This window comes from Lynx canadensis, chromosome B4, assembly GCF_007474595.2.
Source record: "Lynx canadensis isolate LIC74 chromosome B4, mLynCan4.pri.v2, whole genome shotgun sequence".
In the NCBI taxonomy this organism is placed as follows: domain Eukaryota; kingdom Metazoa; phylum Chordata; class Mammalia; order Carnivora; family Felidae; genus Lynx; species Lynx canadensis.
In genome coordinates, this window is record NC_044309.1 from 15,494,727 (window position 1) to 15,521,974 (window position 27,248).

Consider the following 27,248-nt stretch of genomic DNA (forward strand, 5'->3'; position numbering starts at 1 on the left):
AAGTCAGACGCTTAACCCACTGAGCCACCCAGGCCCCCCAATTACTATAGGTTTATAACAGACCTTGGTCTCCATAAGGCAAGACATCTTATCTCTCCTTTTCTGGTTCTTTTTTGGAAAGGTCCTGGTTATTTTTGACCCTTTGCTTTTCCAAAGAATTCTAGAACTAGCCTGTCAATTTGAACTATGCTTTCTCTTTGGGAGCCTGCAGTACCACCATGATATGTCTAAATATGTATTTACGTTGCTTGTTATGCAGGGTGTTGTCTCCGTATGAGCATTCTAAACTTTCAACATTTCTGGAAAATTCTGTCTTGATACCTTAAACAAACTACCTCTCTGCTACTGGGAAATAATTTTCCACTGGACTCCTATTTCTGCATGTTTTGTGAGCACAGACACTGACAGCTTTGGCTCTGGGATAACTTTCCAAGGATATCTGTATAGCAAACAACCTTAGAAGACAGTCTCCCTCTGGAGCAGAGAGCAGATTTGTTTACTATCCTGGAGATAAAATAATGTCTCCCTCCTGGCCAAACAAAGAGCAGATTTGCTTATAGTTCATTTTATTTTTATTTTCTCCAAAAAAATTTTTTTTAAAGTTTAGTTTTATTTATTTGAGAGAGAGAAAGAGAGAGAGAGAGAGAGAGAGAGAGAGAGAGAGAGAGAGAGAGAGAGAAAGAATCCTAAGCAGACTCCATGCTATCAGTGCAGAGCTCGATGCAGGGCTTCATCCCATGAATCATGAGATTATGACCTGAGCAGAAGTCAACAGTTGGATGCTTAATCGACTGAGCCACCCACCCAGGTGCCTCTATAGTCCATTTTAAAAGATTGGGGGGTCTCTGGATGTGACTCTGACTTTCTGCATGTCCCACTCTGCATCACCCCCAAGGGACATGGGGGGCAGGGGGAGCTGGCTTGAACACATAGCTCATGCTGCTTACTACGCTGTAATAAGATCCTTCGCGTTTGGCCCAGGAGTCTTGCGTCTTCAAAAACCATCTGTGAAATTGTAGCAAGCTCATTTACTAAAATAAAGACAAAATTTTCCTTATTTATTAAATTGTTATTTGGATGAAGTTTCAGATCCTTCAATTCTGGACCACTCCCTGCATTTTCAAGATTTTAACATCTGGAATTCCAAATGGACATATGTTCCACCTTCTCCTTCTATCAGCCCTCTAACTTACTCCCGACTCTTTCTCACCCGCGCTGTCTCTCTGCCCTTCATGTCAGATGTCCTTCCTAATCTTTGAGGCCATTCACCCCTCTTCAGCTGTGTGTAATCTTCTACTTAACCCACTAATGAGTTTTTATTTCCAACTATTCTTTTTTTTTTTTCTTGTAATTCTATTTGCTTCCTTTTCAGATCTTTCTATGTTTGATGGTCTCTTATTCCTTGTTCAATTTTGTTCGTATGGACTTCCTGTACATTGGTTTTATATCCAAAGCCAGCATCCCAGTGTTCTTAGGCATGGCGGATCTAATCTGTTTATTGTTTCTGTTGACTTCTGTGAACTATGCCTTGTGTTATTCCCCATTTGGTAATTTCTGGATTTCTCTGTTGAGTGTCTGGCATTTTTTTTTTTTATAGGTAACCTTGTATAAGTTGAATCTGTAGGACCTTCTGAGAGAACAGGACTGTTAATGTTTTCCTCCAGAGAGGACTTAAATGCTCGTATCTACCAGGTCCAGAGGGTTCTGCCAATCCAGAAACTTGTTATTTAAGTTTCTTAGGCTAGGGTTTCCATGACCTTGCAAGAATTGTAAATTTATGCCCCAGACTCACTGAAAACAAGCTTGTAGTAACAAATGCTCAAAGATGATGACTACAACGTTACTACCTTCCTTCCCCTTAGACCAACAGCAAAACAGTTTTCCTCAACTGCTCCCTTTTCCTGGGGAGCTCATTTTCTTGTCCAGCTCTCACTTGCACCTGCACCTGAGGGTACAGTTTCTGTGAAGGTTCTTGCTCTGTGAGAGTGTTTCATGTTTGGCCTTCCGACTGTACCCAGACCCCAGAACTCCTCGTCTCTTTTTGCCCAAGGCAGTTAAGCTGCGAGTCCCTGAGGCAGGCAGTCCCAGTAGGGCAGTCCTGGCCTCTCTACTGTACCACTTTGGTTTCAAATTACTATACAGACTTTTTGCCTTACAGATTTCCCTTACTCTCTTCCAAGTTGAACAGAACATCTACAAGGCAAGTTTCTCTGATTTTTTTCTGCATCTAGTCTTTCAGGGTGAAAAGGCTTCCAGAATATCTGCTTTCCCATACACTACCATTTACCATGCTTTCTTTTTCGTCCACCCAGCCAAACCATGGTCATCTTTTGTTCTGCAAGTGCCTTTTAGAGATGTTTGAATTTAGCTGACCACGCAAGTAAGCAAGAGAGACTGAAATAACAGCTTTTCTGTAAACTACAACATTTAGACCAAAAGCATTCTGCAGCTCCCATGCAGCTGGTCTAATCTGATACTACATTCATCAGGCTGACGTTTATATGTTCCTGTGAACAAATGCTTAAGACAAAGCATTTTCACTTATCATTTTACCCCATGTGGCCAGGGTAGCTATAGGTAGCACTTTTCTTTGAGAAACATAGGTGAATTCTGTGACTGAATATCCCATGAAGCTAAAGACCGGAAGTCCTTGTGATCCAATATTTAAGATACACCATAATTTGGCCTGGGTGGCCAGTCAGTGAAGCGTCTGACTCTTGATTTCAGCTCAGGTCATGATCTCATGATTTATGAGTTCAAGCCTCACACAGCACTCTGCACTGACAGCATGGAGCCTGCTTGGGATTCTCTGTCTTCCTCTCTCTCTGTTCCAAGCTCTCTCTCACAAACATAAATAAATAAACTTAAAAAAAAAAAGAAGTATATTTTTGGCTATTGGAAACATGAAAAAAAATCAGAGACTGTAGAGAAGAATCAATAAACGAAAACGCCCTTCAAATTCTGTGTGTTTAAAGCCCAGATGCTTCCAGACATCAATTAGTTAGATATTCTCTGATAGTTCATATGCTAATTCATGCTTACTTTAATTAAAGAAAAAAACTGGAAGCACTTTTTCTTGCCGTTTTGAAATGAAGGGACAAAATAAAGGAATCAAGCAAAAGAAGACTATTCTGTGGCGTTAAAGAGAAGATTAAATTTGAATGTAAGCCAAGGCTGACTGGGATGTTGGCGGTGAGGATAGTTTGGGGGGCATCTCTCAGCAGTCTTTGAAAAGCCCCTCTAAATTTGAAAGCATGAAAGCATATTTACTCATGAAAACAAGAAAGGAGTCAGAAATCATGACATAATGAAAAGCCCACTCTTGTTCCTTGGACTGTTGCCTTCTCTTCACGTGGCCTGTACACCTTGAAGTATCCACCAGTCACCTCTCTATGGATCATGACTAGACTAGCACGCATGTCCACTACCGTTCTGAAACAGGTTTTTCAGAATGGTCCATCCAAAGCCATCCTGCTCTAAACCGGGGGCACTGTGTGTTCACATCCACCAGGAGGAAGAATCATTTGTAACCACCTCCCTCGTTCTGCCCCTTTTTGTGCCCTCCTAGTGAAGAGTCTTTATCTTGGGAAGATGAAGGGATTAAAAATAAAGATGGATTACTATTTTAGGTTATAATTTGTTCATTTGGGGATCTACTCTCTTAAATGGAAAGAGCTGCAAAGCTTCATCAAGACTCTGAACATTTTCTCCTACTGCTCCTGGTAATGGGTTAAAAATATTCTTCAATTAAGCCTCAACACTGCTCTGCAGAGCAAGCCTGCGGCCATTAGCTCTCCCATCGTGTGCTCAGAGGAGGCTGGCAGGCTGGGAGCGGTGCTGACAACCAGAAAGGTCACAAAACTCACCACTCGTGAAGCAGGAATCACCACCTGTGTCGTCAGTATGCAGAGGTCAGCCATTGGTCACTCTCAGTCTCACACGTGGTCTCCATGAAAACACACGAGAAGGACTCCACTCGGCACACCCCACAAGGCAGTGTGACGACAATCTTGTTACTTTAACCACAGATACAAAAGTGCAGCTGAGTGGGAAGGCGAGAGCCTAACCCCATGCTGTTAAAGAGGTGAAATCACTCCTTTTCATTTTTTCCCTTGATGAAAGACTGGCCCCAGACTCAGGGTGGTCAGTATCTCCAACAAAGAGAATGCCCAGGCAGGCAGTGGGGTCAATCTGGGAGGTGGTGAGTAATGGGGCACTTTCAAAGAGGAGCAAGTTCGATTAATATACACTCCAGGAATTCCAAAAGGGACTGGGGTTAAATATGCCCCCGTGAACACTGTTTACGGTACAAACACTGACCTTTCCTTTACTGAGAATTTTATAGAACACACTAAAACATAATAGCTGAGAAGCATCTAATACATCTCCTTTAACACATGACTCTGATTTATAAGGAAGAAAGGGTTCATTTTAATGTTAGAAATTTATGAAATCTCCAGGGAAATTCTACACCACTTCAAGGGCATTCCCTTTTCCGACGGATACGGCTATTGTCCCATCGAGGCATTCAGATAGAGCTGCTCACATTCACTGAGGACATTGCTAGTTCGAGGACAGTCAATAGTTTTCTCCATGACTCTTGGGTGTACAGAAATGTATTTCTAGAGGATTAACAACCACTAGGACATCACATCAAGAGGAGCTAGAAGTGTTATATACTGGATAAGAAGTCACATACATAACACAATGACATCTAGGACAGGTTCAATGAATGTGCCTGTGGATAAGTCAGCATTTTAGTAAAATAGATGGAACACTTAACTTTGAGCCGGAAGACTTGGGTTATAGAGTCTGCTGTCCTAGCTTGATAATCCTGAAGAGGTCACTCAATCTTTTACAGCTGCCTTTTTCATCCACACAAAGAGAGAGGGGATTAAACTAGACTGTCTGAGACTCCTATGAACTCTAGTATAATTAATATTCTCTAGTTTAAAAAGCTTTTATTCTTCTTTCCTCACATCATCTTCTGAGTTTGTACCAATTTAGGGATGTGTTCTCAGTGCTCTATCTGCATTATCTCATAGAATCTTCTTTAATAACCCTGCAAGGCAGACACCATTATCATTCAATACTAGAGATGAGATAGTGCTCAAAAAGTTAAATAAATAAATAATCAGTGGTGGGCTTAGGATATGAAATGAAGGCATTTCAGCTCCAGAACTCACCACCACAACTACTGTCACACTGACTGGCCACAGCAACACACGACTCAACAATATCTAAAGCAAACACAGCTCTCCATAAAAATCTACATAAAGATTACACACTTCTATTTTCTATTATTCTGAAGAATACACATCTTGTCCGAATTTTTAGGTAACAGGAATATTTCGATACCTGAAGATTAATGATACAATAACTTTCCATACTAAATAAAGATTTCTGTCTGAAATACACTCCCTTAAGAAAAAAAAAAAACAACTTGTGATTTTCCTATGGAGACAGATGATTTCTTCTAAAGCTATGTAAAAGATCACATTAGGCAAAATAGAAATGATAAAATATGTATTTAGGAGATGGTGATACTGAAAATATTCCATGGATCATTCTAAAATTTAGACAAAGTTCTATTACAGTGCCATGATAAAATGGACAAGATAATATATTGAATCAAGGAACAAGAACTCAACAGTTCATCTGGGCAGCTACGCAGTTATGAATAATTTTAATAAATATGCAAAGCTGGTATTCTGCCACATAAAATAGCTAGGCAATTGTGAATCTGAAATATATTTTTAGACTATAATGTATCTGTCCTTGGAATTAAATAATTGATTGTCACTTTCATGAATACTACTATTTTTGATTTTAGGATATCTGCATTTTGTCTTGTTCTTTCTTAAGATTAATTCTAGTCTCTTCACCATTTTATCTGTGACTATTTTATAGATTAATTTTATAACTCAATTTTTATTCTACAGCTAGGTTTTTGCATACCAGAATACACTGCTGATCACTTGCCAAATGCATTTCTATACCCTAGAGATAACACCGCTGAACTAAGTTCAAGGATATGATTTGAAATAATAAATCCTATCTGCACCACACAAAATATATACACGACGACATGGAATACACACAGAAACAAATGCATCTTAAAGACCAAAGAAAGGACAAAGAAGTACTCACCTCTTGCTGTAACTGAATGAGGACATTAACAACTACACCGCTGAATTACATGCTAATTTGAAAATATTTACTCTAGCCTTTCCTAACGGTCCATACCCAAAAGACTGGTTCAGACAGTTATGTTAACTACCACCGTATCATAAAGACCCTGGATCCATCTTGTTCTCCAGGATAAAACCAACAAGTTTTTCATCCTTAGCAAGGATGAAACTTATACCTAGCTGCCGATCTAGTTAAAAAATCAGCTCTGGAAAGCAACAAATTTTTCCAGATTCACTTTTCTAACTGTATTTAGTACGGGTACCAAAAAGAAGTAGGGAATAAAAGTTAAGAGCCTTGGATACCAGGTGAGACTCTGTCTTGGGTCTCAAGCTAAGTCACCTCTAAGCCTGTTTATAATTAAAGCCCCTCAATTATTGAGTACCTACCAACTGACACGACCTAGGGTGCACCAGGTGTGCATTTTCTCAGAGTTCTTCTAACAATGCAGTTGTACTATGGTACCACAGGCAACTGTATGACAGTGCAGTGCAATGAGAATAATACTATAAAAATACAGTAGTAACTCTACATATGAAAAAATATATGCAATGAGCCTTGTATCACATAATCTCACAGATAAATATAACATTATAAGAGCAGTAAGTGCCAAGGCAGCCACAAGGTATCTTGACAATAGAAAAGTGTGGTGAGTTGACCTCAGACCTTGAGTAAGACTGCGTTTGAATTCTGGTTCTAGCACATATAATTATATCGCTGGGCAAGTTAGTTAGTTAGTGCCCCTGTATTTCAGTTTCACCCTCTGCAAAGTGCCGCTAACCTCTATCTACCTCATAGAGTTGTTATGATGATTAATTAGTAAGTCTTCAATAAACAGATGTGGGTGCTTTCTTGCTATTGTAATTATCTGATCTTATCAAGGGGTGAGGGCAGTGGGGTAGACTCCTCAGATAAAGGGATCCCTAACTTAAAATTTACAGAATGGTGGGAATTAACCAGTCTGTGGGGGAGGAGGGGTGCTGGGCAGGAGAAATATTTCAGACACTTGAAGAGGTTCAATGAACACAATATGACATGAACTAGCTAGCTAATCTTAGATCATTTAATCATTTGGGGATTCAATTTCATCACCTGAAAAATAAGGAGGGAAATGAGATAATCTCTATGATTTCATGATACTTATACTTCTATAAAATTTGAACACAGTAAAACAACGCATTGGCAACAGATTTGAAACAAACAGGTTTTACTCCTTTTTCAGTTCCAAATGTAGCCCAAAAGGCCTTAGATGTAAATTTTAAGACCATTCCCACTTTATCGCCTTTCTACTCCCCTTGTTCTGGTTTCCCTCATTATTAACTTTCCTACATCTGTAAATAAAATAATCACGCTGCAGTAACCTTGTTTTCCACCTGTGAAGGTGGTTTACATTTCTCTAACTGTAATGTTAATTTTCTCCTTCAGGAGTATCATCCATCGACATGATTCCAGGTGGCTATGTTTTATCAAAAGGACTGTTGTATATAAATATGGCCGGATGTTTATTATTTTTTTTTAATTTTTTTTTCAACGTTTATTTATTTTTGCGACAGAGAGAGACAGAGCATGAACGGGGGAGGGGCAGAGAGAGAGGGAGACACAGAATCGGAAACAGGCTCCAGGCTCCGAGCCATCAGCCCAGAGCCCGACGCGGGGCTCGAACTCACGGACCGCGAGATCGTGACCTGGCTGAAGTCGGACGCTTAACCGACTGCGCCACCCAGGCGCCCCCGGATGTTTAAATTTATGTTTACATTTACCAAATTGCTGATATGACGTTATATATATTTATGACCAAATTTTCCTCCTTAGTTGGCAGGCTGGTGTCTAGTTAAAGGAGAGGCCCTGGGAAGACTTAGCCAAAAGAAAGATGAACTCTATCTCTAGCCTAATTGGCTTCCTAAATTCTAGGACCATAAAACATCATCCTTATTAGATCTCTCTCCATTGAGGGTAGTCCAGAAAAGTCAAATTCAGGGTATATAACACCAAACTCATCTTTCATTCCTTCCTGCCCTGCCTCCTCCCTTTCCTCCTGGGTCCCTGTTGGATAGCACTGGTCAGCACCACGGATAGCTCCACAGGCACTTTCAGCTCCAAACTGTGGGATGAAAAAACAATCTTTTACAGCTTGGTGGGAAGAAATGGGTGGAGGGCATGGGATCCGAGCTATTTTTATTATTTTAAGGTCAAATATAATGTAACATGGAGTTTAACAGGAACTATCTCCACAACAATTCTATGACAGTGGCACTAATAATTCTTCATTCATTACATTTAAAATACTGTCAACTTTATTTGGAAAATTTTTACACATACTCAAAAATCAAGAGAATAATATAAGTCCCCATGTACCCATCCATCCCGTTTCAAAAACTATCTATATAGGGCATGTTCTATTTCATTTATTTTCACTTCTACTTCCCTCCTTCATAACTATGACCAAATCTAAAAATTCCTTACTCTCATCAAATATCCACTATCCAAATTTCCTGATTATCTAATATATCTATATCTATCTATCTAGATAGATAGATATAGATATATATAGATATTTGCATTTTGTTTGAATGAGATTTTCTGAAAACATGCTGAATGTGTTTTAATAAACTGTAGTTATTATTCTTACTGATAATCCAAACAGTCCCAGTTTTGGCCAGTGGGACCCTCTTCAACCTGGCATCTCAAATTCTTCTGACACAGTCTTTGATAGCTTCCTTGCTTTCTAGATTGACAGGATATTACAGGCTCCATTGTATATTCTCCTCATAAAGACCTGGAATTAGCTTTTTTATTTTGTTTTTTTTAAAGATCCCAGACTTCTTTCAGTGGGAAATGGTATTTAAAGACACAATCCAGGGGCACTAGGGTGGTTAAGCATCTGACTTCAGCTCAGGTCATGATCTCATGGTTTGTGAGTTCGAGCCCCACATTGGGATCTCTGCTGATCCTCTGTCCCCCTCTCTCTACCCCTCCCCTACTTGTGCTCTCCCCCAAATAGATATTAAAAAAAAAAAAAGACAACAGTCCAGAAGCTAAGAGTGGTATCGCTACTGTATTAGTCATTTTTTTTTCTAGGTCTCTTTGGTGGGCAGGAAAAAAAAAATTTTTAAGGGAAAAAAAATCATTAGTTTTTCCTGTATTTCCAATTCTAATTTATGATTATAGGATTTAACTTCTCTAATTTTTGTTACCTCCTTGCTCTTTTGCTGAAAATTTTAATCCTTAATTACACTAACATAATTACACTTTGCTTTATACTATAATAAATACACAATCATTTCAAAAACAATGAAAATGTTATTACTAATAATATATCTGAAAACATATCACTTCCTCCAGTTCTTTCTGTCATGGGAGTTTAACCTAATAGAATGTAAAACCAAATCACTGTATTTTCAAGTCATTTATAACAGTTTTTAAACTGTAAAAAAGAAGTATTACCAAAAAGTGCATAAAATATATATCCATTTAACAGTGCAAGTTCATTTAACAAGAATTTAAAAATGAATAATCGTGTAACCATTACCTAGGACAAGAATGAAAACAAGGTAGAGCCACTCTCCCTGACATCTCCTCCCTTTCCTCCAGAGTTAATCAGTATCCTGACTTTTGTGACAGATAAAAAAAGATCCAAATAATCATGAGATGAAAACTATAATGAGATAGTTATCAAATTTTAATTCAAAGTAACAAAAAAGATCTAAAATGACACTCAGAACACAGGATTAAACAAACGAACAGAACATAGCTGTGGAACAACTACAAGAGGCTAAATAAAACATGTATAAACAGAGTCCTGAAAAGAGAGTCAAGACTGGGGGACAGGGATGGGGAGGGAGAGTGAAAAAAATATTTGTAAAAACAACGGCTGAAAATTTTCAGATTTGATGAGAACTATAAACCCACCGATCCATTAAGCTCAGCAAACCCCAAGCAAACAAACAAACAAACAAACAGCGAGGAAAACTACACTAAGGCACATTAAAATCAAATGCTCAAAACCAGTGATAGAGACAACCTTGAAAGCATCCAAGGTTGGGCGAAAGGGTTACATACAAAGGAACAGAAGGAACACAGCAGATTTCTTGTCAGGAACAATTCAAGTGAGAGACAGTGGAACAAAACCTTTAATGAAAGACAAAAAACTGTCTATCCAAGATTCTACACCAGTGAAAATATCATTCAAAAAATAACGTGGAAGAGTTTTGGAAGTATATGAAATCTGAAATAATTCACACATGGAATATCCACACAATAAGAAAAGCTAACAGAAGTCCTTCTAATAAAAGGAAAAATATAGATAGAAATACAGATCTACACAAAGGAGTGAAGAGCACTAAAAATGCATAAATACCTAAATGCATAAACACATAACAAAATGTATAAGATGCTTTACTTCTATTTAGATCTCTACAAAATAGATTTCACTGATATAAAAATAATAAAAATGTAATGTGGAGTTAATAACATTAGAAGTAAAATGTAGGACAACAAAAGCATCTGGAGGATGAGATATCCAAGTATATTATGTTAAAGTCCTCCTAACTCTATGTGAAGTAATAACATCACTGTGAAATGTCAAAGATGTAAATTATAAACACTAAAGCACACCCTAAAATTAGAAAAGATTACAACTGGTAAGTCAACAAAATAATGATAAAATGATGTCTTCAAAAATATACAATCCAAAAGGCACAAAAAAATAAAAGTGGGGAAAAACAGATGGAATAGGAAAAAAACATACTAAAGGATAGATTCAAACCTGTCCACATCACTAATCACATTGTGTAAATGGTTAACAAACCCCAATTAAAAGAGACTGTCATATGAGATGGAAAAATGGGTCCAAACTATATGCTGCCCACAAGAAACTCACTTTAACATAAAGATATTAAAAAGCAAAAAAGGAAAATGATATACCATGCTTACATTAGTGAAAATAAATATGGAGTACAGCTACATTAATATTTAGCAAAGTCGATTTCTGGCCAAAGAATGTTACTATCGCTAAATAATTTCACTTCATAATGTAAAAGGAGTCAATCAACAGGACATAAACAAACTAAATATTTATAAATCTAATTACAGAGCCTGAAACTACATGAAGCAGAAACTGACAGAACTGAGAAGAGAAACAGACAAATTCATAATTATAGTCTGAGACTTCTACCCCTCTCTCCATAACTGACAGAACAAGCAGACAGAAAATCAGAAAGGATCCAGAAAACTTAAACAACATAATCAACCAATCTGCACCCAAATGGGTAGAAAATATTGAATATGCAAAAAAAATATGAACTTTGATCCACACCCCACACCATATAAAATATGAACTCAAAATGCATCACAGACCTAAATGCAAAACATAAAATTATAAATTTTCTGGACTAAAACAAAGGAGACAATCTTATTAATTTGAATTAGGCAAAGAATGAATACTTGGATAGGACACCAAAAGTACAATCCATAAAAGGACTAACTAGACTTCAACAAAATTACAAATATTCTTCAAGAGACACTGCAAAGAGAATGAGAAATCACAGAAAGACAGAAAAGCTTTGCAAAGTATACAACTGAAAAAGGATTTCTATCTGAACACATAAAGAATCTCAAAAGAATAATAAACTATTAAAAATGGATGGATTTGAAAATTTCACTAAGGAAGATAGAGGGATGGCAAAAACTCAACATCATTTTTCATCAGATAAATGCAAATCAAAACCATAATGGGAACCTACTATAATGGATAAAAATGAAAAAACTGGCCATGCAAAGTGTTGACAAGGATATGGAGGAACAACACTTAGACACTGCTGGTTGGTACAGAAAATGATACCATCATATTGAAAATGGTTTGGCAGTTACTTAGGAAGGTAAATCTATACTTACCATATGATCCATCCATTGCACTCCACATAAAAAAAGAACAGCACATACCCAATCAAAGACTTGCACACAAAAACCCATCACAAGTTTATTTGCAATAGCCTCAAACTGGAAACAACCCAAACATCCACAAATAGGCAGCTGGATAAATGAACTATGGTATCCCCACTCCATAGACTACTACTAACCAATACAAAGAAATGAACTACTGATGCATGCAAGAACAACTCTCAAAATCATTATGCCGAACTAAAGGAGCCAGTTTAAAAAGAAAACAAAGAATACACGCTGTACGTCTCTATATAATACTCTACAAACGTATAGTTAGGAAGTAAATCAGTGGTCACCTGGAGACGGGCTAAAATGAGTGACGGCATGAGGCAGGGACAAGGTCCACACAGGAGCACAAGCAAACTTTTGGGTATGACAAATAAGTTGACTGTCCTGATTCTGGTGACTACTCTACAAGTGTATACCCACATCAAAATGTATTCAATTATGCACCTTATGTATGTAGTTTATTGTTTAACAACGACTCTTCAATAAAGATGTTAAATTAAAAAAAAAAAAATCAAATTGGCCCAATGTTACGAAGCTAGCAAAAGGTAAGAGTGGGATTTGAACCAGGGAACCTGCCTCCGGAGCCAGTGCTCACATCCACTGGTCTCCTGCATGCCTCCTGGAGCGCGTTTATGCACCGAAGCCGCACAGGCTTGATGTTAAGTGACTGAGCCCTCCTCTTCCTGTGTTCCCTCCCAGGTAGTACCAAGAGACATTTCACTGTTCATTTACATTTCCTTTGGGAGAATCCAGAAGCCCTTTGGGTTCAGGAAAATGCTTCTCTAGGGTCCCAAGTTCGCCTGGCAGAGGTGTGCACCTCCAGAAGCCGGCAAGGCTCTGAGCCAGAAGTAGGCTGATCCTGGCTGTGGTTCTGATGGCTGCCGTGCAGCCTCTAGTTCTCTTTTGTAATGGAGGCAGTTACATTTATTTTCGAAAGCAGGAATCTTGGCATAACGTAAACAGAGCGGTGACAATTCTTTCACTCATGTGCTCTGTTTTGGTGGTGCATGTAAGTTAAAACTAAGTCACACTGCTGCCGTCTCTTAGGAAAAACACATGCGATGCCATCTTTTTGTCCTTCAACACACAATTAGCAGTAAAAATTTGACAGAGAGAATTTTGTTTGCAACCTACAAAACTAATGCAACTTGTGAGACAATTTAATATCAAACTTGGAAGTAGTGCCCTGGCAGAGCGTTCTGTGTGCAGACAAGCCAAATATTTCTACGAGCACACACACTACTCCTCACCCTTGTTGGGAAACTCCTGAGTTCAACAAGTCAGACAGCATATCAGTGACACGGGTGAGGGAGGTAAGTAATGGCAGGCAGCCGACTCCAGGCTCCTCTTCAATGCAGCTGATGAGAAGTCGACTGGTTCCCCAAAGCCGAGCAACTACCGAGGGCTTCTCTATACCCTTTCACATCTAGGTTTTTACGTTCAGAGAATGGGCTCTAAGTACTTTTTCTGACCTGTCCACCAAACTTATTTCGAGGGCTGGGGCTAGGGGGGATGAACTATCTCCCATTCCCTTCCTTGGGCTTTGCTATATGTTTCTAAGCAATTGTTACAGTTCAAAGCGAGCCAGTCCACCTTCTACAGAGTCTCTCACACCATCATGATGGAAGGCAGCAGCCACACCTGCATCGTGGGGTGCTCAAGTGGCCAAGAGCTAGGTCCCTCCCACTGACCCCCCACAAAGGTATCTGTTAGAGGATGGAGCCTGGCTGATTCAAAAAAGAGGAACACAAACAGGCTCACGGGCTGAACCTAGGTCAAATACCCCCTTGAGGGCTCTGTTAGTTTTTTCCATATTACCCTCAAACATTCCACGTGTGGGGTTTCTTTCAGAGCCTAGCTGAAAAGAGCTACGAGATTTGATGGGGAGTGGCTGGCTAGGGAAGGCTGCAGCCTTGGAAACATCACAGAAACATTTATGGTGATGGAAGCGACACTAATAATATCACGAAATCTTAGCAACTCGGACACGAGAAGAAAAAGGGAAACACTTAAGAATGTGCAATGGATGTGCGACAGAAGGTTTTTAAAACTGTTCCTCCAGCAGCAACGTCGAACCTGCAGGCAGCAACGTATACTTGAAAGAAACACCACTCTCATTCACCGAGGATTTCGAGGGCGGAGGGCATGCCAGGCACTGTCTGAGGCTCCTGGCGACGCACAAGTGCACAAAACAAAGTCCCAGCTCTCGGGGGAACCTCCACTCTAGAAGTTACAGGCAGGGGTGCGTGGTGGGGTCTGTTTTAGAGACAGTGATACAGAAGGTGTTTTGCTGAGCTGACGTGTGAGCAAAAACTTGAATGGGATGAGAAGGAGCCAGACGTCATTTGGAGGTTAAATCCAAGAGCAAAACTATGTGTGTTTACAGACAAATATTCGTGCCCAAGAAAACAAAGAGGGTGAACACACATCAGAAGTTCAAAAGGTTGTCCTGGTATGTCTTTCCTGCTTCTGTGTTTCTATCTTTTAACCGAATGGGAGTCTATCTAGAAACCAGGTGATCCACACCTTAGTGTTACTGAGCGGCTCACACCTTTGGTTTTTTTCACTATAAAACCCAGAAGGAAATTACTGTTTCTTTCTCTTTTTGGGTGTTCTGGGGATAGCGACAAGGTTTCCTAGACTTCACACACTTAGCAGTTCATTCCAGAACACTTGAGGCCGGGTCAGGAAGAAACTGACGGCATGCAAATGTGGAGTCGCTAGTCACGTAAACGCATGCATGATTTAGTATGTGGCACTTGGCAAAGGGGGAACTGGGTTACTAAACTCCAATAACTGGGTGTCCGGGTGGCTCAGTCGGTTAAGCGTCTGACTTCGGCTATGGTCATGATCTCGCAGTTTGTGAGTTCGAGCCGTGTCAGGCTCTGTGTTGACAGCTCGGAACCAGGAGCCTGCTTCAGATTCTGTGTCTCCCTCTCTCTGCCCCTGTCCTGCTTGCTTGCTCGCTCTCTCGCTCTCTCGAAAATAAACATTAGGGGCGCCTGGGTGGCGCAGTCGGTTAAGCGTCCGACATCAGCCAGGTCACGATCTCGCGGTCCGTGAGTTCGAGCCCCGCGTCGGGCTCTGGGCTGATGGCTCGGAGCCTGGAGCCTGTTTCCGATTCTGTGTCTCCCTCTCTCTCAGCCCGTCCCCCGTTCATGCTCTGTCTCTCTCTGTCCCAAAAATAAATAAAAAAAGTTGAAAAAAAAATTAAAAAAAAAAAAAGAAAATAAACATTAAAATATTTTAAAAAATAAAAATAAACTCTAATAACAGAGTAAAGCCAAGACAGATTTAATGTTCAGGTAAACTGGAATGGTCAACAGAACTGCACGCTCCTTTGAACACAGGTAATTTTTCTGTTTTGTCACTCTAATGGCTGGCAGATCTCATGTCACTCTAACTTTGATGCCTGTTTGGAAGATACATACTTCTGGACCTTAGGTTTTGAATTCTAATGTTATCTGCCACTTAAAAGAACCAAGACTCCTTGGAGAAAAGTCAGTTCTTTTGTTGAGAATTATAACCTGGGACTGGCGCTAATAAGAAAACTAAGACACAGGGGAGCCTGGGTGGCTCAGTCAGTTAAACGTCCAACTTCGTTCGGCTCAGGTCACCATCTCACGGTTTGTTGAGTTCGAGCCCCATGTCAGGCTCTGTGCTGACAGCTCAGAGCCTGGAGCCTGCTTTGGATTCTGTGTCTCTCTCTTTGCCACTCCCCTGCTTGTGCTCTGTCTCTCTCTCAAAAATAAATAAACATTAAAACATTCTTTTTAAAAAACAAAGAAAAGCAAGCCACAAAGAAGAGATCACAGGGAAAACTTGGGAGGGGCTGTAGCAGCCAATCTGATTTCAGTCGCTGGTACCTGAATGTTATATCCTATGCTTTCAACTATAGGATGGGGATATGGCCCTATAGGGCACTGGGATTTAAAAATTTTTTTCAACATTTATTTATATGTGAGAGAGAGACAGTGCATGAGTGGAGGAGGGATAGAAAGAGAGGGAGACACAGAATCTGAAACAGGCTTCAGGCTCTGAGCTGTCAGCTTGAAGCCCGATGTGGAGCTCGAACCCACAAGCTGTGAGATCACGACCTGAGCTGAAATGGGATGTTCAACTGACTAGGGCTGGATTTAAGAACCAGAAAAGCTGAATGATGATAACTGTACCATTAAGCGTCATACTTTAACTTCCTTTTCAGAATGTCAGTATAATCTTGGCATTTCCTTTCTCTTCCTAAATAATACTCAAAAAGCAACAGGTAGAATATGAGACAGTTTTTTTTTTTTTTATTAAATTCTTTTTTAAGTGTTAATTTATTTACTTTGAGAGAGAGAGAGCATGCACGTGAGCGAGCAGGGGAGGGGCAGAGAAGGCTAGAGAATCTCAAGCAGGCTCCACGCTGTCAGGGCAGAGCCCAAAGTGAGACTTAATCTCATACACTGTGAGATCATGACCTGAGCCAAAATCAAGAATCAGACGCTTAATAGAATGAGCCGCCTAGGCACCTCCAGCAGTGCTCTTTTGAGTAAGATTGATGGAGTTTGATGTCTGGCTCTACCACTCGGGTAAACCTTGGTCATTTTACTTAATCTGCAACTCTCCATTTTCACATCTGAAAGCCAGCTGAACTGACACTTACGTCTTACGGAGTCATAAAACTGCAGGAGATGAAGCCTGCAAGGAACCTATCAGGGCCTCGAACACAGCAGGACATCCGTGAATGTCAATTCTCTCTCCTCAGTGTAACTAAGGCAACTTCTCTCACTCACTAATCCACCTGGATGTTAGTTCATGAATAAAAGAAAAATGGAGGAAGCGGAGAGGGTACTGGACATCCTCATGTTCCGAATGTTTCTAGTAAAAGCTTGTATAATGTATTCACATGCTGGTCTCGAGGGAGCATTTGCCTCGTATCCCATTGTATCTTTCTCTAACCGTGTTTCAGTATCAAAATAATAAAGATAATAAAGACATTTTCATTCAATCAACCTCATGACTGGTATGCTCCCTGTTGATCTTATTAAAAGTTTATATAAAAATAAAAAAGTCTGTTTCAGAAAACTAGAAAAAAAATACAGTTCCAAGATTTTAAGTATTTCAAAGCAAAAACTGTTATTAACAAAATTTGCATTCCTTAGGAATTATCTAGAATTGAGTACCAAAATAAATTCCCTAGTTGCAAGACATAGTCTATTAAAAGATCACCACTCACGCAGTTTCTATTAAGAATGCACAGGAACAGATTAAAAATGCTCATAATCTCACATAAACAGTCTGAAACACACACGTCATCTTAACTTACAGCCAAAAAAAAATTAAATGAGAGAGAAGAATTATAACAAAAAAAAAAATCCATGTCTTATATGGGAACCTGAAGCTTAATCTCATCATCTCATATGTAACGAATTCTTCGAACATCCATTCTTTCTTATTTCAAACTCTCATGACATTTCAAATATAGGAAAAACTTACTTTCAGTCACTTCAACTATAAGGTGGGAAAATACCTCTATTTAAAGAAACTCAGCGCTCAAGTACGTTTTGTTTTTTCCTTATTTTCCTCTGTTACATCTTTGTGAATGACCACCTTTTCCCATCTCACATTGGATTATGACAGAAAAATGGATTGTTACAGATTCTTCCAAGGACGCAGGAAAGCCTGATGCTATATCTGTGACATGTTATAAAAAAAACATAGGATTTCACAATACTTAAGCAAAGAATAGGAATGATCAACCTCATTAAGTAAGAAACATTCTTTCAAGCTCTCTCAGAGAATCCCTTTCTAAGACTCAGGACTTCTTTCTTCTGAACCTTCTTTAAGAAGGTTTGGGTGTACCTGGTTAAAGAGAGACTGTACGAAGGGTTCTACTCAACTGAGGCAAATGAACGGAAAAGAGCTATCACAGGAGACAAAAAACAATCACAGGCATGCATTCCTCAGACATAGTAGTGAGAGGGTTTGGTTCCAGGCTCTACAATAAAGCAAATACTTATTTACTTATTTCAATCAGTAAGCCAAACGAATTTTTTGGTTTCCCAGTGCATGTAAAAGTTGCGTTGACATTATCCTGTAGTTTACTAAGGGTGCTATAGTATTATGTCTAAATAAATGCATATTTTTGCTAAAAATGCTGACCATCACGTGAGCTTTCAGTGAAATCATCATCTTTTTGCTGGTGGAGGGTCTCCCCTCGATGTTGATGGCCGCTGACTGATCAGGGTGCTGGCTGCTTGATACTGGAGTGACTGCGACAATTTCTTACGATAAGACAATAATGAAGTTTGCTGTCTCGACTCACTCTCTTTTACCGACAATTTCTCGGTATCACGCGATGTTGTTTGAGCATACTATTCACAGGAGAACTTCTTTCAAAAGTCAATCCTCTCAAACCCTACAGCTGCTGTATCATCTAAGTTTGGGTAACTGTCTAAACCTTTTTTGTCATTTTGAACAGTCTTCAAAGCACCTTCACTTCACCAGGAGATTCTGCTTTAGGAAACCACGTTCTTTGCTCATCCATAAGAAGCAACTCCTCATCCAGTCAAATTTGACCGTGAGACTGTAGCCATTCAGTTCCATCTTTAGGCTCCACTGCTAATTCCAGTTCTCTTGTTATTCCTACCCTATCTCTCAGGGAAGAGAGGCCAGAGGAGTAGGACAGAGACAGGGGAACAGCCCATCAGTGGAGTAGTCAGAACACACAACATCTATCCATTCAGTTTGTGTCTTAGATAGGCGCGATTCATGGTACCCCACAACAATGACACTAGTATCATCAAAGATCACTGATCATGGATCACCATAAGAAATGTAGCAATATTGATTGGGATTGCGTTGAATGTGTAGATAGCTTTGGGTAGTATTGACATTTTAACAATATATTTTCTTCCAATCCATGAGCACGGAATGTTTTTCCATTTCTTTTTTCTTGCAGCTACAACAAGCAATCCTAAAATTTGTATGGAACCACGAAAGACCCCGAAGAGCCAAAGTAATTTTGAAGAAGAAGACCAAAGCAGGAGGCATCACAATCCCCGACTTTAGCCTCTACTACAAAGCTGTAATCATCAAGACAGCATGGTATTGGCACCAAAACAGACACATAGACCAATGGAATAGAATAGAGACTCCAGAATTGGACCCACGAAAGTATGGCCAACTAATCTTTGACAAAGCAGGAAAGAACATCCAATGGGAAAAAGACAGTCTCTTTAACAAATGGTGCTGGGAGAACTGGACAGCAACATGCAGAAGAATGAAACTAGACCACTTTCTTACACCATACACATAAATAAACTCCAAATGGATAAAGGACCCGAATGTAAGACAGGAAACCATCAAAGCCCTAGAGGAAAAAGCGGAAAAAACCTCTCTGACCTAAGCCGCAGCAATTTCTTACTTGACACACCTCCAAAGGCAAGAGCATTAAAAGCAAAAATGAACTTTGGGACCTCATGAAGATAAAAAGCATCTGCACTGCAAAGGAAACAATCAACAAAACTAAAAGGCAACTGATGGAATGGGAAAAGATATTTGCAAATCACATATCGGACAAAGGGCTAGTATCCAAAATCTAAAAAGAACTCACCAAACTCCACACCCGAAAAACAAATAATCCAGGGAAGAAATGGGCAGAAGACATGAACAGACACTTCTCTAAAGAAGACATCCAGATGGCCAACAGGCACATGAAAAGATGCTCAACGTCACTCCTCATCAGGGAAATACAAATCAAAACCACACTCAGGTATCACCTCACGCCAGTCAGAGTAGCTAAAATGAACAAATCAGGAGACTATAGATGCTGGAGAGGATGTGGAGAAACGGGAACCCTCTTGCAGTGTTGGTGGGAATGCAAACTGTGCAGCCGCTCTAGAAAACAGTGTGGAGGTTCCTCAAAAAACTAAAAATAGATCTACCCTATGACCCACCAATAGCACTGCTAGGAATTTACCCAAGGGATACAGGAGTACTGATGCATGTTTATAGCAGCACTCTCAACAATAGCCAAATTATGGAGAGAGCCTAAATGTCCATCAACTGATGAATGGATAAAGAAATCGTGGTTTATATACACAATGAAATACTACGTGGCAATGAGAAAGAAATATGGCCTTTTGTAGCAATGTGGATGGAACTGGAGAGTGTTATGCTAAGTGAAATAAGTCATACAGAGAAAGACAGATACCATATGTTTTCATTATGTGGATCCTGAGAAACTTAACAGAAGACCATGGGGGAGGGGAAGGAGAAAAAAAAAAGTTAGAGAGGGAGGGAGCCAAACCATAAAAGACTCTTAAAAATTGAGAACAATCTGAGGGTTGATGGGGGGTGGGAGGGAGGGGAGGGTGGGTGATGGCTATTGAGGGCATCTGTTGGGATGAGCACTGGGTGTTGTATGGAAACCAATTTGACAATAAATTTCATATTGAAAAAAAAAAAAAAGAAATGTACCAATAATGAAAAAGCCTGAAATATTGTGAGAATTACCAAAACATGACACAGAGATAATAAGTTGGCAAATGCTATTGGAAAAATGACACCAACAGAGTAGTTCAACACAGGGATGGCCACAAACCTTCAGTATGTAAAAAACCTCATTATGTGAGAAGCATAATAAAGCAAAGTGCAATAAAACAAAGCATGCCTGCATACAGCTACATGCTTTGTGGTTTCTTAGCTTCAAGGGCCCTACTGGTTATTCTTTGGTTTTTAAACAATCTGTTAAGTAGTGATATTAATATTTAATAGTGTACAAAGTGATACATATTATATATACATGTAATATATGTGTAATATATATATACATAATAAACATGTATGTATATATGTAAACATAAACATCTATGTACACATTGTGTACATAGATACAGAGTGATATAACAGCTAGTAATGGACAAAATAGAACATTCAATCGGTTCCAAATGGTAAAAAGGGAGACTATGTCCTGCCCTGCCTGCCTCTACCCATAAAGTTTCCCTGCCTAGAGATAACCACCTGTACCAGCCGGTACACTACGTCTCTCTCAAAAATATTCCAAATATTTACAACACAACCACACACTCCAGACAGCATGAAACACTCTTCTTGATGGACAAAGAGAAGGCAAATGAACACAGAGTCTGCAGATTCACATAGAGGAAGGTCTCGCTTTCCAAATACAATTCATTTGTTTGTGAAGTTAAAACACAATTTCATTTCTAATATGGGAGTATGGCGGGGAAAAAGAGATCAATAGAAACAATGAAACACTACTGTGAAGACAGAATCTTCACTCAATACTATACTGTATAGTGAGAATGGATTTTAATGTTTTGACTATTGTTTACTGTGCACAGCAAAAACAAAAACAAAAAACTGTAACTTGGTGCATTCTAGATGCCAGAAAGGTGCTTTGTTTTTTGTTTTTCTTCTTTCTTTCAGGAATCAGGGCAGCCTATCTGAGGCTCCTCTGCATGAGGCAGGTCATTTATAGAAGACACAGAGGCTATGCCACAAGCAAAGCCCAGGCATGAGGGAATCTTGAGTAATGCTCTCAGAAAGATTACAGCCTCGTAAGGGAAAGAAAACACGTACTCAGTTCCCTTCGCCAACAAATAAAGGTAGTATTCACAGAAATGATCAACAGCATTTATAATGAGTTTAGCACAATGCCTGTCACATGGTAAATACTCAATAACTGATCATTATTATCACTAAAATTGCTACTAAGGAAAAAGAAAAGGCACTGAAGAAGGATGATAAAAGGGATTTGGAATAGCTGGGCAATAGGGAAATAGTCACAAAAAGGTCTCTAAGGAAGCAATATTTGATACTTGAAAAACACTTGGGCATTCAATAGGGAAGTACGGGAAGAAGGAACATTCTAGGCAGAGAAAACAGCACTTAAGGATGTGCGAGGTGGGAAGCAGGTTGTATCTCTGATGGGAAGCAACCCAGCCTCATCTTTTGGGTCCACTCCCAGTGGTTCCGTATTAAGCTCCTCAGTGCAGCTCAGCTCTTCCTTGGGCCACTGCCATGACCCTTCTGTCTTGTAGACAATTGGGAGTCTGGTACCCTCAGGACGGGGCTCAGGTGATGGAAAAGCTCCCCTCCCAACAGCTCATCTCACATGATGAGGATCCAATCTTTTTTTTCCACACTGTCAGAATGGTGTCAAAAACAGTGCCAAGAATACAGCAGACGTAAACCTGTGCCTCATTTCTCAGAAGGTACACGCGGAGCCCGTCCACAAGAGCGGCAGTCTGCCTACTGCTGCCTCCCCAGGCCACTTCGAAGAGTTCAAGCTTAGTAATCTCGCTCCGATTGGAAAGGACAGAGCTTGATAGTTCTGAACTTTGGATGACAATGGTAACAAAATCCCAAAGAAAAATGTAGATCCTATTTTAAAATAAATGCTGTAAGCGTATCATTGGAACATGATGTTTCCTACTTTCTGTCTGTTTAGCATCCCCAGTCCTACAGTCAGACCCAATGGCAGACCCAACGGAATATTCTACTGGACAAAAACAAAGAAAAGAGGTTTCACCTAAGAAGGTAACGATCACCCTGCTGATTCTTCGCATGAAATTGTAGGTAAGTTCTCTGATACTGGTTGTAAATATAACACACAACCGACAAAAAGCACAGTCTTAAACGATCCTTTACATGCCACTTTCTCTACCCTATTAAGATGCTCGTTGTTTCTTTGATTTATCTGATAATAAATTTTTGATGACTGGTAAGTCTCATAAAATTGCTCTGGTGCTGACTACACTGATTAATAAGTCTGAAGAATCGAAAGTGTCAGGAATTCATGTGTAGGAATAAGTTACTGCCAAACATATATTAGGCATTCCATAAAATATAGAATAAAAAGGTTGATCTGGTAATTTTATCTTGTATCCATTTTCCTGTAACAATTTATATTCAGGGTCATCATCATCTTCTGTTGCCTTAAAAAAAAAATCAATGAAGTAAAGCCATATGGGGGGGCAAATTAAGGAATTAAACTAAATTTTTTAAAAATAATGAATATAGACAATAAAACATGTTTCCCAGAGGGGGAAAAATGGAATTAAAAATCATTGCTGGGGGGCGCCTGGGTGGCTCAGTAGCTTGGGCGACTGACTTCGGCTCAAGTCATGATCTCACAGCTCGTGAGTTCAAGCCCCGCGTCGGGCTCTGTGCTGACAGCTCAGAGCCTGGAGCCTGCTTCGGATTCTGTGTCTCCCTCTCTCTCTACCCCTCCCACGCTCATACTCTGTCTCTCTCTCTCTCACTCTCAAAAATAAATAAACATTAAAAAAAAATCATTGCTGGGGCAACTTTGAGATGATCTAGTTTGCATCACTCACTTTGAGATGGGGAAGTTGAGTGGGTGTGAAGAGGCCGTCTGCCGCCGACCAGAAGGTGGGACAAGAAGCCACCTTTAAGGACCAGGACATACACTAAGAACAGACTTCTTTTTCCTCAGGTCAGAGTATGCCTTTGTCTTTACGTCATGGTGCATCATAAGAAAATATGCACGCTATCTCCGATGTCTTTCTCCCTCTGCTGGGAAAGCAAACCTGTCTTAATTAGGTAAGAACAGAACTCCCTCCTTTGTTATGAGTAGTCTCATTCTTGCCTGTAAAGACTCTGGAGATCTCTGGAGATAAGGTAAAGAAAATGAAGCAAAGTTACAAGGGCTCCAAATGTGGTTACCGCAACTCTGAGACGAGTCAGGAAATCCCTGATCCCTTACTGAGTACAATGCTAGGAGCTACCACTCAAGACCACAAAGTCCCAGGGAGAAGATTCCTTACTTACTAGCATGGGTCCCACGGCATGAAGCAGACAGGAGGACAAAGGCCCCCTGCACAACATCTCCCCTCTAGAAGATTCTGTGAAAGAAACAGCATGGGGTCCAGGGGTTGGTGCTCTATGTAAGCCTTCCTTGTTGAATTCTCTAGCCAAATGGGACAAAGGAAGGGGCTGTGTTAGGTGCCTTTCATTCCCAAGGAACGTTCAAATCCTGACCAGTTTCTGTTTTAATGTGGTCTGCTGTTACAGGAAGATGAGCAGTAAAAAACACTGACTCCTCTGCCAGGAACAAGAGCCTATCACATGTGTCCCTGAAATGAAACAGGAGTCAATCTGCATGCTTTGGGGGAACAGAACCCCAAAAGCCAAGCACATTAAGAGAGGCATGGGGTGGGTGGGGGGGTAGATCAAGCCTCACACAGTCAGTGAAACATACTAATAAACAGAACATGCCTACGGGTGAAGCCATGGGGGTGGCGGAGGAGAAGAATAGAGAAGGTGGTGGACAAATAGAGAACTGAACGCGATTTGTGGGTGTCTGAGTAACAAGAGTGCCATGGGTTAACTGTACCCCTATCCGTTCCCAAACTCATCTGCTGAAGTCCTAGCCCCCAGCACCTCAGAATGTGATATTTGCGTCCTTATAAGAATGGGAAATTTGGACGCAGAAACAGATAAACACGCAAGGAAGATCATGTGAAGACACACGGGGAGAAAATGGCCATCTGCAGGCCAAGGAGAAAGGCCTGGAACAGATCCATCCCTCAGAAAAAACCAACCCCTCCAACCCTTGATCTCAGACTTCCAGCCTCCAGGACAGTAAGATAATAAAGTTCTGCTGAATGGCTTCAACAGCCACAATTAGACAAAACTAGGTATCAGCAGGAAGAAAAAGAAAAAAGCTATGTGCTTATCTGGTAAATGTGACATCTAAAACAACCACATCCTCAATGATAATTTATTTCTTTTCTAAAAACACACTATCTACTTGGATGGAGAATAAGATATACATTTTGAAGGTGATGAAACACCTTGTATGCTACAAGTGAGACTACCTAAAAATTAACTGTTGTGGGGAATATGCCTGAGGAACTCCCGGAGCTTGCACCCATGGGTTAACAAGGCATAAAGAATTAGGAAGCCACAGAATGTAAGCATCCAAGATTAGGTAATCAAGATTACGTATTTTGGGTGACAACGCCCCCCAACTTAGTACAATAGCTGCTTTCACAGGAGAGAAGGACCAAAATAGGTAAACACCTAAACTGGGCCCTAGACCAAAGCAGGGTGAAATTGCCAGGAGCAGAGCTAATTAGCCAAAGAAAGGTGCCTTGTTGACCCTGAGGTAGCATGCTCTGTCTTATCCCCTAGGCTAGCTAAGATAAAAAGACCCAAAGTGGAGCCTCTTGCCAGCCGAACAACCATCTGCCTGGCTCCAAGATTTTGTTTCGTATTGACCCAACCCCTAACACAGCAGTATCTTCGAATCCTTATTTCCCCACACGCGTGAGTTAATGTTCAAGGTTTCACTGTCTCTTTCTGCACATCTATCACGCTTGTAAGCCTTCTGATCCTAATAAAAATGGAGCACGGACCCTCACTCTGGGCTCTTGTCTCCTCCTGAACATTAGCCTCTCTTGCATTTTAATCCTGTGTCCGCTCTCTTGCTGGACAAGAGAGAACTTCAGACCCAGAGTCTACGACAAACTATTACAGTGGAACTAGTATTTCTTTTTTTTTTTAATTTTTTTTTTTAACGTTTATTTATTTTTGAGACAGAGAATGAACAGGGGAGGGGCAGAGAGAGGGGGAGACACAGAATCCGAAACAGGCTCCAGGCTCTGAGCTGTCAGCACAGAGCCCGATGCGGGGCTCGAACTCATGGACCGTGAGATCATGACCTGAGCCGAAGTCGGACGCTTAACTGACCAAGCCACCCAGGCGCCCCGGAAATAGTATTTCTTGACCACAAACTTTTTGTACCATGAGTCTTTTTTTTTTTAAGTTTATTTATTTAGAGAGGGGGTGGGGGAGAGCACACAGGAACAACTGGGGGAGAGGTAATGGGAGACGGGGAGAGGGAGAATCGCAAGCAGACTCTGCACTGTTAGCTGCGGGGCTCAAACTCACAAACTGTGTAATCATGAGCTGAAGTTGGATGCTTAACCAACTGAGCCATCCAGGCACCCTGATACCATGAGTCTTAAAAATATACGTGAAATAATATACAAACAGAAGAGGATAAAATATGAAAAGTTGTTGCCTTAATGGCTGACAAATAAATTGGAACATCAACAAATGCCTATAAATGTAACTCACAGTTGAGTTTTTTATAGGATAAAGCTGATTGAAACTCCTTTCACATTGTAAACATTCTAAACCAGAATAGCTGACAGTACTGAACTCCCAAAAATTTACCAAAAACTCCTCCTCAAAACCCTCCAGTAATTCGCAACCAGAATAGGAGGCCAGGCCTCAATGAAAAGCCTGCATGTAATAAAACAAGGTATTGCTGTGTAGAGACTAGAAACCACAAGGTTTTTCTTTATTATAAAAGCACCACTTATTAATTTATCTCTCAAATAAAAACTGCAAATACAGGCAATAACTCATCTTAGCTGGACAGAAAGCATCAAGCATTGAACTTAAGACGAATGGAAGTTAAAAAAAAAAAAGTTGTCAATATGCAAGGCTGATCAATTTCATTTCACTGAGGAGGTCAATACTCAATAGATCAATGTGATTCTATCAAGTGAATACCATCTAAAAATGGAACTCAAAATAGCTCTTGAAGAGGAAGTAACCTGACACATTTCCCTTTCAGAGGGCAAGCTGGGTCTAGGCTATGTTGATTTTCTCCTGTCAAGTGGAACAAATTATCTGTATTCTATTTACCTTAAATTGAAACTGTAACGAATCACGCTGTACATAACAGTACAGCTGTGCAAGACAGGCTTAATGCAACTGGACAGTCAACATACAAGCGAGGAGATGGGGTGGGGGAGGGAGGACATGAAGGTTCTGTTCTTTACAGTATTACATAAAGGTGCGAGGTTCAGAATAAACATCACTCTTCTCCCTTTGTGGAAGTTGTGTTTTTTTCCCATTTATTCTAAATGTATTCAACTTTTTTTTTTTTTTTTTTAATGTTTGTATTTAGTTTTGAGACAGAGAGAGACAGAGCATGAGCAGGGGAGGCAGAGAAAGAGGGAGACACAGAATCCAAAACAGGCTCCAGGCTCTGAGCTGTCAGCACAGAGCCCGACGTGGGGCTCAAACTCACAAGCTATGAGATTGTGACCTGAGCCGAAGTCGGA

The 27,248-nt window shown here is 40.2% G+C and overlaps 1 protein-coding gene across 5 annotated transcripts in view; it reads right to left on the bottom strand.

The window, feature by feature from the left end:
* RSU1 (Ras suppressor protein 1) overlaps positions 1-27,248 on the bottom strand; it is a 203,775-nt gene that overhangs the window by 56,846 nt on the left and 119,681 nt on the right. Inside the window, exon 9 of one of the 5 annotated variants that reach the window (XM_030320480.1) lies at positions 15,840-15,877. The exons of the other annotated variants lie outside the window; for them this stretch is intronic. Within the exon in view, the coding sequence (XP_030176340.1) occupies position 15,877 (1 nt within the window). The 3' untranslated portion in view covers positions 15,840-15,876. Of the gene's footprint in view, positions 1-15,839; positions 15,878-27,248 lie in introns of those variants that run through there. 5 annotated transcript variants of the gene reach the window in all.